General features: G+C 35.6%; 1 protein-coding gene across 1 annotated transcript in view; it reads right to left on the reverse strand.

Annotated features, from left to right (window-relative positions):
• Positions 1-2,650: 2,650 nt before the first annotated feature.
• The window catches only part of LOC124306607 (uncharacterized), an 84,455-nt gene continuing 70,072 nt past the window's right edge, over positions 2,651-17,033 (reverse strand). The window contains exons 10-12 of the mRNA XM_046767395.1: positions 6,112-6,181; positions 4,167-5,482; positions 2,651-3,439 (exon numbers count right to left, since the gene is read on the reverse strand). Of these exons, the coding sequence (XP_046623351.1) occupies positions 3,044-3,439; positions 4,167-5,482; positions 6,112-6,181 (1,782 nt within the window). The 3' untranslated portion in view covers positions 2,651-3,043. The remainder of the gene's footprint in view (positions 3,440-4,166; positions 5,483-6,111; positions 6,182-17,033) is intronic.

Here is a 17,033-nt window from a genome sequence, read left to right on the forward strand (position 1 = left end):
CTAGGATTTCGTTTTACTTCCGTTTATTTACAATGCGAATATTATTTTTCATTTATTAATATCTCTCTCCTCTGGTCGTTACTCCTATTGCAACGATCGTTTAATTTTTTCTAGATACGCATTACGTATAACTTTACTATACGGGTAGGTACTTGAATATCTATCAACTGTTATCTTTCAATTCTACAAATTGTTGATCGATTTTTATCCTACATGTAGGTGTACAGCAAGACAGACGTATAAAGGACTTTTTTTTTACAAGTCGAACATCTTTCTGACCGACATATTTTTGATTTAGCTGAATTTTTTTTTTTACGGGTTCTATATCGAAAAAAAAGAGATACGTAGTCGAGGATTGATGAATTTTTGAAAATTAGCCGCTAAGCCGAAAATCACCAGATTCTCAAATTTTCGATCCCCTGTGTTTTCCAAAATATGTGAAAAAAAAGAATCCTCGAATACGTATCTCTTTTTCTCGATATAGAACCCGTTAAAAAAAATTCAGCTAAATCAAAAATGTGTTGGTGAATTTTTATCCAAACCTGTCCATTTGTGAAAGAAAGTCTCATAATATATACCTCATTAGTGAAACAAGAAATTCGTAACAATTCAGCACATTCAATTCAGTCCTTTGTTACATTATAACTTTGCCAAGGCACTCGAAAGGCTTATAATGCGTTTTTCTTCTTATTTCTTTCTTTTCAAACTGTTTGTGCGCGCGGCAATTATAACCAAATTTTCATTACATACTTGTCTCCTTCATGAATTGAAAATTTTTCTGCTTCATCCTCTCGGAGCTAATAAATTTATAATAGCAGGAATTTTATTTGTGTGCAGGTTTTCTTCCTAAGAACGTGACGAAAAATGTACAATCTCTGGAGCTTGCGTTGGAAACTACAGGATTTCCATCTAGGGTCTACTTATAGCTAAGTTTAAATTTACTACGTGCTTGATTAATTTTTGAAATTGGATCATTTTCATTCCATGTCAAGTTTTGCAATTTTTTTTATCAGGACTGTGTGAAATTGGAATATAGGTTTGGCGGGACTTGGCTTCGGATTTTGTGAATCTATTCCAAATACGAATATGCAGTTGTACCATAAATTTCTCAATCCTCGATGGTCACAACGCTAAAATAAATTAGTTTCGATTAAATTAACCCCTTTGCGATAAAGAATTTTTAACTTTACGCTCGCTTCATATTTGTTTCAACTTCAGCTTGAGTTGTTCAATAACACAGAAAGTCACCAGACGACGTTAGATCGTTTAGTATGAAAAAAACTATAATTATAAAGTGAAATTTATGCCTGAAGCTTACAGGTCTACTAACACATGCCTAACAGATATGTTTACAATACAATATGTAGAAACATGCAGACATTAATTATAGTACTTATTTAATCTCTGTCAACTATATATTATATATGAAATATTGAGACAGGGCGTAATTGACGTCCTGTCAGAAGAAGGAAGAAAACATGTGAGAATAATTATACAGTCGGGTCTATTACCGGTAGTAGAAGAATATAATTCATCGCGTTCAAACCTTTGTTATTGTGTAATAAAAAATAGGTATCTAAATTTTTTTTAATATAACGTAAAAATAAAAAATGGGACATTTGAGAAATCAAACAGTTGAACGGAATACAGAATAGCAGTTTTTAATAATAAGAAAAGTAATTATTTGAAACCGTTGAACTTTTGCTGGATACTGTAGTGTTGACCTTTCAGCGCATAACTCAGCCTTTCTACATGGGTAGAAAATTGAAATTTCCATTTCTATTAGTACAGCCTCATTTGTTCTTTATTCAATCAGGCCATGGTGGATCGTATTCTACGATAAGCCGATCTCACAGCGAACCCGATTCGAGACATCAAGTTACGTACTCTGTATCGAAATCGCTGAAACTGATATATATATGTATACATATGTAATATGTATATGAAAACTATTTTAGTAAATATATTATCACGATATCAACAATTTTCTCCTTGATTGCTATACAATATCACGTATACCTACATACGGATTTTTCTTTATCATTTTACCAATTTTAATGTGTTTGCAAATCGATAGTCGTCGTAAGATTTTCATCATCGTGTCATATCAGTGACGTCATTTTTAGCGTCTATCTTTTTTCTCATACCGGTCCAAAGGTATACAATTTACATTGCGTTTTCTATCTGGTACAAATTTTGCTCAAACTTTCACAAATATCCGTATTTAGTCTTCCGTTTCTTAACTGAATACCTTAAAGGTACTGAACAAGAGGAGGAAGACGGAAGCGAACCTAAATTTAAAGCTAGTTATATTATAGGAGGTGTACGACAACGAAGAAATGCTTTTACACAGGGTGTTTACCCAAATCTAGGAGTAAAATTTTCTGAGAATACCAAGTTTTTCCAGGCAACGTGAAAATGTTTCTAGGTCTATCGGGACTATAATTTTGAAGACCTCGTTTGAAATGATTTTTAGTACAGTAAGAAATTTGTTATTTCGTGTTTGTCGGCTCAATTTCCGTGACTGTCTAAAAATTCCCTGAGATTTCCAGGTTTTTACGCGTGATAAACGAGTCCCTGAAAATTTCAGAGTTTCTAGATTACTAGTATACAATAATACAATTGAATAGCAAAAAAATTGAAGCAGAGATTTAAATAATTAGGTTTATATAACGTCATCTTTTTACATTAGGTATACAAAAATTCACACGCAATAATAATTGTGTACAAATAATAATAATAATAACAATGATAATAATAATAATATTATTATTGATTTTTCTTACATAAAATATACGAACTAAAGAATAGAGGTGAAACGAAAAGTATCAACGTAATTTTCTCAAATAACAAGCTTTATGTATAAAATCCAAAACGAAATCCAAGAATTCGAGAAGGATATGCGTATAAGAGAACATGAAAGTAGAGAAAATTCGATAAAAATTATTTATGTACATGTCATACATACGTATAAGCAGTAGCAGAAGTGGCAGCAGCGATTACAGCTTGATATAATAGTTTATGAAATGCATATTTTAAGCTCTCATTTGCCAAGCTTTTCGAACATAATTAGTTTCTCTTTAAAGCTTTTAGTGTCGGTAGATACTTCGGAAATATTTCCGTTCAACATGTTTTGCAAATCCTCGTCGTTTTTGCTGGCAAGCAAATTGTTGAACATTATTTTGTTGTCGTCTTGCTGCTTCTCAGGCGAAGTTGGAGGCGAGGATAATTTCTTCTTTGGAAAGATTACAGAGTTTCTTTGATTCCCATTGTCCGCGATGTGTTGAACGATCGTTATCGCCAGCAGCTGATGTATGTCTATGTTCTCCTTAACGTCCGAAGACTGTCGCCAGTAGGATTTATCTGATATAAGCGATTTCGTTTCCTCCACTTCGAGGACGTTCGAATCTGTCTGCTGAACTTGACCTGCCCACGCGTCCTGAAAAACAGCCGATCCGGGTTTTAAGCAAAGCGTCCCGGGTAAGCGAACAGCGATATCTTTTTAGCAAGCTTATATTCGCGTTAATTGTAAGCACCGATTTGTGTATCCGATACGAACTTTCGGTTATAAATTATCTCACGTCGTCTGATTGATAGAGCAAAGTGTTGTAAACAATTAATTCCTCGTTAAAATATTTCTATCCGAAAAACTTTGCGAAAATGGTTTTTACAACCAGATAAATTTTGTCTCAATTACTTTGCAAAGGTATTGCCGAATTTTCAAATACTGGAAACATTCCATGATCGAATGATAAAAGTTCTTGAAAAAGGAGATTCGGTTTCAAAGTTCGATTTGCCGTTTTTTTTTTTTTACGGAAAATTTAGTCCCGTTCGTTACCACGAAGAGTTTGAACAATTATTCTGCAGTGAGGTTATTGAAATTCGAATCACCGATTCTCGCGAGTACGGAATCAAATCTGAAGAACTTTTCAATATAAATCTGAGATACGCAAAATTAAAAAAAGGCTTTTTATATTTTAATAGTTTTGCAAAAAGTGATTCGTTACGAAAGCTAGTTGGTACGTTAGAATGTTAAAAATAAATGGTAGCGATACCAGAATGACAAGCGAGATAAAAAAAAATGATTGTTTGACAAAAGAAGCAATAATAATAATAAAAACAAAAACAACAATGAATAAATAAATAAAAAAAACTATTCCCCTTACGCGTGTCTCCCTTTTCTCGACAACGGTGTCGGTGATCTCCTCCTCCTCCCTCGGGTCTTGCTCGACGTCCTTCTCAAGACTATCGAGGGTCTCGGTGCTCGTCGAGGATTTGTTCTTCTTATCAGAGTCGAGGGTGTCGGTGCTGCCGAGTTCGGAGCTCTCCGAAGACTTTTGAAATCTGGAATTCTTTCTCGTCTGTATCGGCGCCGATTTCCTCTCCGTATCATCGTTAGCCGGTAAAACAGCGTCGCCAAGACTCGTGCTCGCGATCCTCTTCGACGGTCTCCTCGCCCTCCGGTTCTCCAGCTCGTCATCGAGCTCAATATTGTCCGAGCTCTCGGACGAAACGGTGGTCCGTTTACCGGGCCTCCAGCACCGCTTGCCGAGGTCCGAGCTCGATCGTTTCGCCTCGGTTTTTTCCCGCGCTACCTCATCCGTCTTGTCGAGGCTCTCCGCCGACCCGGCGAGTCCCCGCTGCGTCTCCTCCGCGTCCTCGGACCGCCTCTCGCCCTCCTCAAGTACCTCGAAGCTCTCCGAGGACTTTGACATCGCTCTGCTCGACCTCTGAACGTTCCTAAGCTCGTAGCTGTTCCGCCGTCTCTCGATCGAGTCGTCGCTGTTAACCGTGTTCAGGTTCGCCGGGAGGTTGTCCAGGTTCTCCAGGCTGTCCGAGGACTTTGAGACCCTGTCCGACGACTTCGATATTTGGTGATTGAGCGTCCTCCTCATCGGAATCGGTTTGCGCGGCTCCTTCGACTCGTCGAGTCGCTCGAAACTGTCCGTCGATTTCGACCAGGTGTTGTCGAGGCTGTCCGGCGACTTTGACTGACGATTTACCGAGGATCTTCTCCTCGGCAGCTTCGACGAGAGCTCGGCGAATATGTCGGAGCCCTTCGATATCCGGTTGGACAGCTTCCTCGTCACAGGTTTTATCATATCTCCGATCTGCCCGCTTTCCTCTACAGGCAGGGATAGAATCGTCCCGTTGTTCTCCAGGCTGTCCGGCGACTTCGAAAGCGCGCTTCCGGGTGAGCTCAGCTTCGCCTCGAGCTCACCGAATATATCCGTCGTCTTGCTCAGACGGCTTGACGACTTTCTGATCACCGTCACGTTCCGCGATTCTATCGGCGAATCCGTAACGCTTCCCAGGGTCTCCAGGCTGTCCAAGGTGTCCGAACCCTCGGATATCGTCGGGATGTTTGACGATGGTCCGATTTTCTGCGGCGCTACTCGTCGAGGCAAACGGCGGTTCTTTGGCCTCACGTTTATTCGGTGCATCGCCGCCGTGTGGTTCAAGGGCTCGCTTTCAAGCTCCGCTGTAATTTTCGAGGAGAAAAATTGTCAGTTTTGTCGATTCGCAAGTTTGCTTTTCCACATCATTTTTTCATCGCATTACTCAGGGTGGGGGTAAAAATGTAGAAAAATGGAAAAAATCGAAGGGCTAAAATGACGAATTTTTAGAAAAGCGCAAACTCGATGTATAGAATTTAAAGATTTCAAAAGTCGAAGTATGGAGAAGTAAAGGATTAGAAAGGTCAGAACTTAGAATGCCAAACTGTAGAATCGTCAGAATTCCTCTCGATAATATAAAATCGTGTACAGATTCTCGATTATGCTGTTCGATGTTTTGATCTTTCCGTACTTTCTCTTTCTTCATTTCGACTTACTATGTTTTCAATTTTGTGTACTTGAACTTTACAAATTTTCAAATTATACGAATAAAATTTTCGCGTCGATGAAAGTTCGTTATTCTAGTCTTTTCTCGTATTGACAATTCTAGTTATTTACCCCTACCCTATTATTAACAGTACTCAAAGTGAAATTTAGCATTTGTCAAATGTATTTCATAATACTCCAAAATACTTCCGAACAACAAAAAATGAAAATGGAAAACATAAAAGTATGATTTCAGTAAAATTTGGAAAATTTATAATTTTGTACTTACGTAAATCTTCTTTCGTCTGTGACCTTATAGTTTGGGTTACATGTTCGGTCGTGGATTTCGTCGTGGTCGACTGTAAAAAGCAAATGAGAGAAAAAAACATTTTATTTTATCGTTTCAGTGACGAATTTGGTAGCGAAAAATGAAGAAGTATACATATATCTGAGTCTTAAATTTGACTAAACATTACGTAATGCACTATTTACATAAGATTGAATTTTGTAAATAACACGAAATTCGATTTCCAATTTTCTTTCGAATTCAGCAATTCGTGTCACACATTCACGCGTTAAATGTAGGTTGCATACGGTTAACGTATTTTTTAAATAACAAACATGAATTCTTCCTTTTTTATCTACTGCAGTATTAGGTATAGTTTTATCGATGTTTTAATATAAGAGTTGGTAAACTCTCGCAAAAAAAAAAAAAATTTATGTACGCAAGCATAATTATTTTTACCCTCGCGGCGTTATAATACATCAACTATAATAGCGGATGATTATTCTGTATGCCTTTATCGCATGTACAGTAATCCGCGAGAGCTGTTGTTTGAAGAATCTTTCACTATTCAAATACGGGGGCTGAGAAAAAAAAAGAAATAAATAAAAAAACAGGATATTTGCCTGATTATTTTTAGCAGCAGACGCGGTGATCTAATCTGCACATAGTAAATCCAAATAAATCGGTCAAAAGTTTGCAGCATCAGCGTGATAGTTTTTACATATGTAGGTATGCAATGTAACTGTATGAGTATAACTTGATAATTTTTCAAGCCGCAATGTGTGTTCGAACATCGCGATATAATGGATTGCTATAGCAATAATAATCCTAAATAGTATAGGAGAAAAAAAAATTGACCAACGAAATAGAAGATGGAGAAAAGAAATTGAAATTCACGGCTACTGCTGGTGAAAGATTTCAATTTTTATCCGGGATCTGTCCGTTTTGTTTTGCCGTAAGATTTTGACTGTATTCTTTAATTACATCAAAGTTTGGGTGAAAAACTCGATGACAAACACGGTAAAACTTTCTCCTGAATTGACTGAAAAATTATTCACGGGACGTTATATATACGTATTCGTAACTATTATTGTATGATTATATGTATAATTTATGATGACTTTCCAATGTTGTTGAAATGATGATTGGAAAAGTTATGCGGTAGAATGTTGCATTGAGCTAAGACTGAGCATTTCGAAAAAGAATTAATACTTTTCTCAACGAATTATTGAAATCGGTTTTGAAAGTGGGATTTTTGTTTCAACTCGTCGTAACTCGGAGTGAAAATTTTCAAAGCTTTTAGATCGGGACTTTGCTTGTTAATTAATCGATGAATTTCAGAGAAAATTATCTGAAATATGCCAAGGCTTAGATCTGACAAAATTCTGCAGGTTATTTCTTGACCGAAGAAAATCTATCCGATACCGATATATTATACTAGTTATTTTCGCTGGCGGAAGAATATTGTACATATAAACATCAAGTATAAAGTCAATAAAATAAAATAAACAAAAGAAATAAATTTGGGAAAACTTTGATCAAGATGGTCGTAGAAAAAAAAAACGCAGAACAATTCGGTAGATTACAGATGAAAAGTAATGAAAAAACCAAATTTCGAACATAGACCAAAGATTAACAAAATATTTCAACAGGTCATTGCTTTGCCACCTTTTCTTCACCTCGCTTTATATTAAACCAGATTACAAAATGGAGGTTGTGATAGTGTTTGGTAGCCGTAATCTATTGTTACAGTTTTTTTTTATCGTTAGTTAGAAAGCGTGAGTTAGGTAGATACGTAACTTCTTCGGACGAAACTAGGATCAATGACTGACCAATGACGGGTCTTTTCGTTAGAATTAGACAACTCGTATTTCTCGAACAAACATTATTCTCCGTTTAAAAACCGTATAAAATATAAATTTGTATATTTGAAATTTGTATTTGATCTGAATTTTCTCACATTTTAATTACTTGTTTCGCCTGTAGCTTATAAATCAGAAGCTTTCCCACTTTCATCTTGATCTAAAAATTTGATATTTTTGTACACTCTACACCGTGCTTAAAAATAAATAAAATAAATAAAGATGGTCAGGACGTCAGCCGGTTTGGGGTGGAATACCTTATATATAAAAAGATTTCAACAAATTTATGCAAAACATACGACGAATTAATTACGTAGAAGTTTACACGAAATTCCCATATTTTGCATAAATTTGTTGAAAATTTTTTGCTCCCTTCGAGTAATTTTCTCAGGATTCGTAGAAACTCCGAGTTACTCGATGAACATTTTCTCTGGTCTATTTTCCAGTCAAAGAATCGTGCAGCGAACAGGTCGAGTGTTGAAAAAAGAATGGAAATATACGTACAGCCATTGCTATGTGAGCAAGCTGTCAGGTACGCGAGGTGAATTCATGTAATACCTTCTTTTTTTTTTTCACCGAGGGGCGCATTAATTTAATCAAAAAACCGCATCAGCTCGCCAGTAAGAAGAAGCAGCTTCTCGACAAACACAACTATGTAAGCAATTATCACCGTCTCTTAGTGCGGTAATTTTCTCCGAAATTAATGGTTGCTGGTTATACGTTATACTACAGGTACGTATTATTAATAATAATGAACGGTTTCGATCTTCATCTGCAGAGCAAAATGATGGGACGTTGATACAGAAAAGCAACGTAAACGCGTAACGAATGTATAAAAATATAAGTAATCTGATAAATAATTCTAAACCTCTTATTTGGGAAACATTGCTTCAGAAAAACGTATTTATATGGATGTACAGAATCGTCTAGAACAGAATATTTTCATCGACCCTATTCGCACCTGTTTCAATTTTATCGAATTAAGTATAAAACGATCGTCATATTTCTTCGTGAGATTGTATATCGTTGATAAGATTATATCGAAACCTGACTGATGCATACGTATAACTTGTTTATAATTGTAAGAATCAGGAATGAAATCGAGCCCGAATCGTCAGCTGGTACTTTAATAAGTCTATATAAATATACATGTAAGAGATTTTATATATATATATATTCTATGTATGTAGTCGAAATTTCCGTATACGGGGAACGGGTTTTTGTTTTTTTATCACATGCCGAGAAATCAAATAATATAATATATCTACATATACATATATACAGAAAACCTGTTCCGTGAATACGGAAAGTTCGACTACATACGTAAAATTACTCTAGTCACAGATTTCAACAATTATACAGCAAGGTTTTCTAAAATCTAAATTTCATATACAACGATAGTAAAAGTGATCATCTTTTTTTTATTATCTTATAATTACGGATAAACATGTAACGCGACGTTCTTCCGGGATTTAAAAATGCAAATTTCCAATGACAGGCTTCTCCAGGCATTTGTGTATTTTAATTATACATTTTAACATTATACCCCGGTGTGGATTAGCGACTATGAAACCTAAAAATTTTTGCGTTATTTTATACAGCAAACTGCAGCGTAGATTTGATGCGGTCTTATAAAAGATAAAAATTATTATTATTTATATATATATATGTTGCTTTCCGTTTTATGAGATCTTTTTACGTTTCGTCAAGTCCATAATACCTTTATATATATATATATTGTAACGCAGTAATTTGTACTTTCTAACTTATATTTCAAAACGTCGACATCTTGAATGCACAGCATTCAGCTAAATGTTGTAGAATTAAAACTCATATACACCCGTTAATGTAAAACCTACGAACCTTTTATTAATATATTACGACAGCTCACCGTCGGTTTGTATAATAAATGGGCGTTAAAATGCGCTGTGCTGAACGCTCAAACCGTATATAGGTCTTTCTTTGCCAAGCGGGTCATTTTTTTTTTTTCGTCGACCTCATAAACGTTCTTTGGGTCTCGGTAGAAACAACTTCCGTTCATTTTTTCATGTTATTCATTTTTTTTCGTTACGTCTTGCGCTCTTGTTTCTGAAGTACCTCGATACATCAAGAAAACTGATGTAAGTATATTGATCTCATTAAAATAATTCATCGTAAGAGCTTCATAAATATTCAGGTAAATTTAGTAAAATTGTAGAAGAAATAGAAACGTCTCGAATTCAACATAGCGATGTTCTTCTTTTTTTTCGGCATATGTAATAGCGTACAAGCAATACTTGGAAAATATCTCTCCGAAATAGAATATTTTCAAAATTGAAACTATAATCAAATGGACGATTGAAAACAAAAATCGGTTAAAAACATTCAAACTTTCAATGATAAAATTGTTCCAGTTGACGAAATAAAAGAGCTTCATAGAGCTCTTTGACAACTAATATTATACGATCTTTTTCGACAATAATTAATAACTTTCAATACATGCCAATGAACTCCAAATTTCAAGTGTTCTTTTACCTTCGTCACAACGATTCTCTGCCTCGCGTTCGATCTCAGCTTCGGTTGATTATGGCTCTGTTCGTAATCGCCGTTGTATCCGTAAACCCCGATATTAATTTTCGTCACATGACTGCCGTTGATTTTACCATTTTTCTTAGATTTATTATCCCGTTCTCTGTTCAAGTAATTTCTTCGCTCGACCGGGTTTAGATTTAATTGTTTTATGATCGCGCGAATGTTCGACGAAATATTAGCATCCCTTTGCGAGATCACCATCATGTCGGTTTTTTGTTTCGTCGTTGATTAACAATGTTTCCTCCTCTTCGCAAACTCCACTAATGATGGTAAATTACGACACTTTTCACTTTCCGCATCGCGTACATAAAACTTATTCACTTGTATTCCTTGTCGATTACTATCTTGTTTTTATTTCATACGTTATGTGCCAAATGTACTTTTGCAGCAGACGTGCACTCCGACCGTCCGGTTTCACTGCGCACCTCGAATAATAATCGGTCGCGTTGTATTATAAAATATCCCCCATTCCTTGACTTCGAATATCAGCTGATAAACTCTCGTCTACGATATTTTAAACGGTAAAGTCAGCACGCGTGTAATCAAAACACTGATGCGATTATACCGATGGGAAATAAAAAGATATTAATAACGATACATGTGTACCAAGTTCTTCGAGTCCAGAGTCCAAGCTAATCGATGAATTATTGCAAATCGTATTTTTCATCGTTGTTGATAATGACAAGGAAAAAAATAACGAAATAATATACCGAAAAAATATATAATAACAGAAACTCTGGAGGATCACCGAGCAAAGAAATTAATCTGGGCGTATTTTATGGAGAATAATTATTGCTGCGGTTATTATTATATGCAGGACAAAGAGGATAATTATTTCGCAATTTCCGTCAAGTCCCGGTTCAGAAGTTATAAGGCAACAGTTCGCAACTGGCAGTGAACGGCAAACCGTTCGTGTACAACGTACCTACATACCTACATGCCTATGTGCGTTCTGCGCATTTTGAGATATAAGTATAATGTAGGGATTGAGTCCAACGTGGGCGAAACCGTAGGCAGACTCTTCCTAAATGATCGATTCGCAATGTAAGTGATAATGCCGCGTCGAGTGTCTGACGTGCGTATCCGCAGCCGATCCTTATCCGTCTCTTTAATTCCCCTCTCTTGCTCATTTCTGTCGTTGAGAATATAATGTCTACGGTATAAGCCATTTCCGTTTTATTTCATAACGTAAAATCACCAGCAATCAACGATCAGGAGTAATTCCAAGCTTGCATTGCGGATATTAACGATGCAATGGTGATATCATCGGGGGGGAAAAAGACGAGCGCAAGCGCTTGGCAGGTGGAAATTAGGATGAGAAAAATCGCCTTTTTCTATCGTATTGATTAAACAACGACCGTGGTACGTGACATATACGTATATTTACATATATATTAAACGCCTGATCGATCACGTCATATATCTGTAACAGTTTTACTGCCACCTACGTGCACATAGTTTGCATGAAATCGAAGAAATGACAATTTTTCGATCTTCGTATAGACTGAAAAACATTATTTGCAATAACGAGTAATACTCTTTTCATTACGATGTATTCAATGAGGCTCGGAACTTGAATCTAGCTAGCGAAAATATATTTGAATAAAATGCATTAATCGTTTGAATTGATAAAAAATATTATCGTCGTCTGTAACCAAATGAATATACTAACTATTTTTAAGAGACTGTTTGAATTGTAATTTACAGTCCTTTTTGTATCAGTTTAAATATTTCCTATACCTTGATAAATATAATCGGTTTATTTTATCGAATCTCTAATTGGCTGGAATAAATGAATTCAAATTATTTGCATTCAGTTTTGCGATGAAAATCCTTTAATTAATCGAATAAAACTGCAAGTTTTAGTACGTCGATTCAACTAAAATTATCAACCACGATGAATTCGTAGGTGAATCAAAAAAGTAAAATCACTCGTTCCCCTACATGTTTTTTTTTTTTTCCTTTTTGTTCAATACAGTGAAACGTATTTATACTGGACGAAAAGATATGGCAATTTTTCCAAATTCATGACATTCACGTTACCAATTGCCGATAGCTAACGAACTGAAACGATTCGCAAAAATTCGTAAGTCAGTCTGTCAGATTTCGTTCTAAAAGCCTGAATCTTTAACGTTAAAATAATTACAACCTGCTGATAATTTCGATCTCACGTACCGGTTATCCTCAAAGAAAAAAAGTCTCCACGCGAATTAGTCGATCCTTTCGCGAAATATTAGCGTGTCCATGTATCTTTCGGCACGTTAAATGTGCCATTTCTATCTCCTTGAACTCGATTTCGTCCACTTACAGCGAAAGCAGCTGCGAACGTGAGCGTAAATTCGCGAATTATGTGTGTATATGTACTGCATACATCATATATATGTTATGTATAGGATATATATGTATATATCCTGCGATTCGATGACATCTCCTTGTGCTTTTTCACATACAACAGCAAGACTTATAGACGCATGAATATACAATAAGTATACGCATTTTACAATGCCTAGAGGACAGGGGAATAATGATGCCGCAGGTGTATAACATGCCTGTAACGTATACATACATGGGTTGTATATGTGGTAGGGACAACCTGACAACGCAACTAGGATTTCAGGTTAAATACAATCCGTCTCATAAAGACGAGTGTGCGAATGATTTACACCCATATGACTGTGTATCCTTCCTAATATACACATGTGCGTACACTCAGATCATCAATTTTATTTCTTCAAACCCATTGGACATTTATGCCGCAGTACGAGTCTGCCACGCGAGCCCAGATATACTTATTTCTCTTTTTGAAACGAACGAAGTTGATATGTTTTTACGATAATTCGCTAGGATTTTTATCGATTCTTAGTTGAATTGTGCATACTGGTTTAAATATCTGGTATTTACTGCATATGGATAAGAATTTTTCTGTTTCTCCGAATATATGTGGTTTTATTCGACAAGACAAATTGTTGTATTGACCAAATTTTGTTACCGATACAAATGGCACTTGTTCGAATGGAAAATAAAAATAGGTCTTGCGCTGTATTTGAATAAAGTGAAGAAATTCTTTTCCTCCAATGCGTGTAATTTTCGTGATTTTTCTTCAATACTTTGTACAACTTTCAATGATGAGAAGATTATAATATAAAAAAGTTTGACGAATCATTCGATTCATGGAGTTTTTGTAAAATTTGATTAGACGATAAGCCCTCGCACGTTAATATTATCATTATTGTGATTTTCTTGTCCTGAACTTGTAGGTTTTGCTTTTACCTAATTTATAGATTTGTCTGATTGAAGATGAGAATTAGAAAAGGCTGTAAGTGCAATTTTTTTCAAAAAGAATTCCACCGACGAATTCAAGCGATAAGCGAAAATAAAACAGCCATACTCCATTTTTTGAACATTTGTTTTCCGGCACTTTCGGCCTGTTGTAATTTTCCTTTTCAATTATCGAATGCCGTCTTGTCTGGCACAGTTTGCACTCTTTAATAATTGCAATATCGGAACAAAAAAGAAAAGAAAAAGATCGTCACGGATATAAAAAAAAAAATAAATCATAAAGCTCGATGATGGATCGTTCCTTTATCGCGAAATAGAAACTGGCATTAAGGATAATTCGCGTCTTGGATTACACACGTGCCAAATAAAAGTAATCCAGATGCTCGTACATATACCGACCTAATGCTGATTATACCGGTTGCTCATGCAACCTTATTTACGGCACGTCATTAGCGACTCGAATTCGTAATTTGGCCGTGTTATTCGGCTCTCTCTAATATATCACGCGGTGCGGATCCGTCTTTTTACGCGATGCGTTGAAACGTTTTGGATCCGCAGCCTGGATAATGGACAGAAATAATGCCTAACAACACTTTTCAACTTACATGTCATCGAAGAGGTTCGAATTTCAAATCTTACACGCGTAATGAATTTTACTCGGCTTGGCTGATTTCCGCGTTCAGGTAACCGCGAGTGAATTAAACAATCCGTGGAAGATTTTATACGGTGGGGGTTTTTTTTTTGCAGTTTTTAAATCATATCTTAGATATGCTGGGTCGAAAAATTCTGAAGAAAATTGCGATTTCGTTTTTCACAGAAGAAATTATAAAGCCAATCTGAGACATCGACGTAGTATCCTGATCGTGATGTCATAGAATGCCCTATATATGCATACATATTGTCTGCAAAAGAGCTAATTAAATATTAATGTAATAACAGTTGCGCCTTAGTAGCCGTAGCTCTTCACTGGCTTAATTCGACTCCGCAATCAGATCGCGTGTCTTGCCGACTTTACTCAACGCTGGGGGGTCACAAGAATTAACTTAGGTAGGTTCAACACAGCCTTACATGCTCGAATTTGAATTACGGGTAGGGGGTGAAAATGTTGAAAGATCAGAAAGTAGGATTCAAGAGTCACAATATCGAATTTTCAACAGGAAGCGAGAATATAGAATCGTCAAAATGAATGAAAATACGAGTATATAAGCAACAGATATTCCATGTTTCGATTTTATGCAATTTAACCATTTTACATTTCGACTGTTTCATATTTCAAATTTATATATTGTAAAATTTGTTAAAACAGTGTTGCGCGTTTTTTTTTTTTTTATTTTTTTTATTTTATACGTTTAATTTCACGTATCGATCCTTCTATTTTCCTACATTTCCACATCGATAACTTCACCTTAAACTACGCCGTAAAAGAGAGAATAATTACGCGTATATAGTTCCTAATCGAAAATCGGACGAGAATGAGAAGATAAATATAATCGATAGAAAAGCAAGGCTGACAAGGCACGCCTCGTCAAGTGCCTATGTAAGGAGTGAAAAGTGTCTGTTCGATATCGTTGACGCACCTTGTTGGAGAAAAATGAGTGATAAAAAAGAAAAACGAAAAAAAAGAGGAAAATAAAAAATTTGACAAAAGAAACTCCCGCCGCCTCCTTTATTCACGTACTAAATTCGCAGACGCTCTTAAGAGCCCGGCATTGTTTCCAAACCCTGTTATATGCACACCTGTGTCTGGGTCTAGATTAGCTTGTCTATTCACCAAAGAGCACCCGAAGACTGGTGTCAGACTGTGGAGCGATTCTATCGTTAATACTAAAGTCCCGGTGTTTCTTGTTACATTACTTTAGTTTAATCAAGTTTTTTTTTGTTAATTTTATTTTTGTTTTTTTAAATTAAACTATCGATAATACGTTCCTCATCCAATGTGAATATAAATTAACAGGATTCGTACGCTTTTTGAAATCTCAAATTCCCCGACTTTTTCGGGTATTCCAGCTGGAAGATTTGAATCTGTCCAGTAATCTTTCAAAAAATATACCGTTGAATAATAACAATTTTTTTTTACACATTAATAATAATACCTTCGGTATTACTTGGTAAATATTTTACTATCTACCTGTCCATTTACAAAAAAAAAAAAAAAAAAGAAACATGCGATTTTCCGTAAGAAAAGTAAGAAAAAAGTGTTTGGTATAGTAATATACATAGAATGATGAAAAATAATTTTAATTTTAATTTATTTTTTTTCTCAAAATCGATGGTACTTTGTATAAAAACGAGTTTATTTCAGTTTTTTCATTTTACTAACTCTGTATGAATACAAACAGAAAAAAAATGATGCCGCATTAGAATGAATATTATTAATTATTCATGCATTATTTGAATTCCGATAAATGTGAATTATTCTATCGAAGGCTAGGTCAGGCAATATTTAGCGTAAATTGCGGTATAGCTGAAAAAGAATTCGTAAACACCGTGTACATCCGAAGTACGTAGTTGAGCACGTGCCTTTTTTCATACGAGAAGAAGATCCGCGACACCCAAGGCTGCGAGTTGCGGAACTCGTTTATAACATATCTATGCATATTGTAAAAGATCTGTGTAATTTAAACCGTGGCACACTCTCACGCCAATTTTGTTCCACTTTGCAGCGCGTCGTCCTCCGGCATATTAATATACGTATTATACGAGTAGCTGAACCTGCACGCCTAACCGTAAGAACATTTCTATCACATGCATAAATATGTGTAACCCGACTATAACTTCGCAAATTGTGCGCCAGTCACGGAGTTTTCTTTATTACGCGTGAAAATATTGTTATTATATTTATACAAGTATTTCAAAACCACGAATTTATAACCACGTTCTTTTTTATTATACACAATGCATTCATAGTCTTATCTCGATTATCAATCGATCATTACGGATTTTTGACTCCCGCCTTGATAATGAATTTTTACAGCTTAAGAATTTTTATAGTGGAATAAAGAAGCATTTGAAAATATCTACAATAATTGAAGATATTCTGAAAGCGAATTGAGATGAATTCTTATTGACAGTTGTAATCTGAATAAAAAATCTACCACCCCATATTACACTGCTCAAAATTCATGAGATAACTTACAACGAACGTTTATTGCATAATAGTATAACAAAATCCTGAAATCCGAGTTGAAAAGAGATTAAATCTTGACTTCAGGT

The sequence above is a fragment of the Neodiprion virginianus genome, chromosome 6 (assembly GCF_021901495.1).
Source record: "Neodiprion virginianus isolate iyNeoVirg1 chromosome 6, iyNeoVirg1.1, whole genome shotgun sequence".
Lineage (NCBI taxonomy): Eukaryota > Metazoa > Arthropoda > Insecta > Hymenoptera > Diprionidae > Neodiprion > Neodiprion virginianus.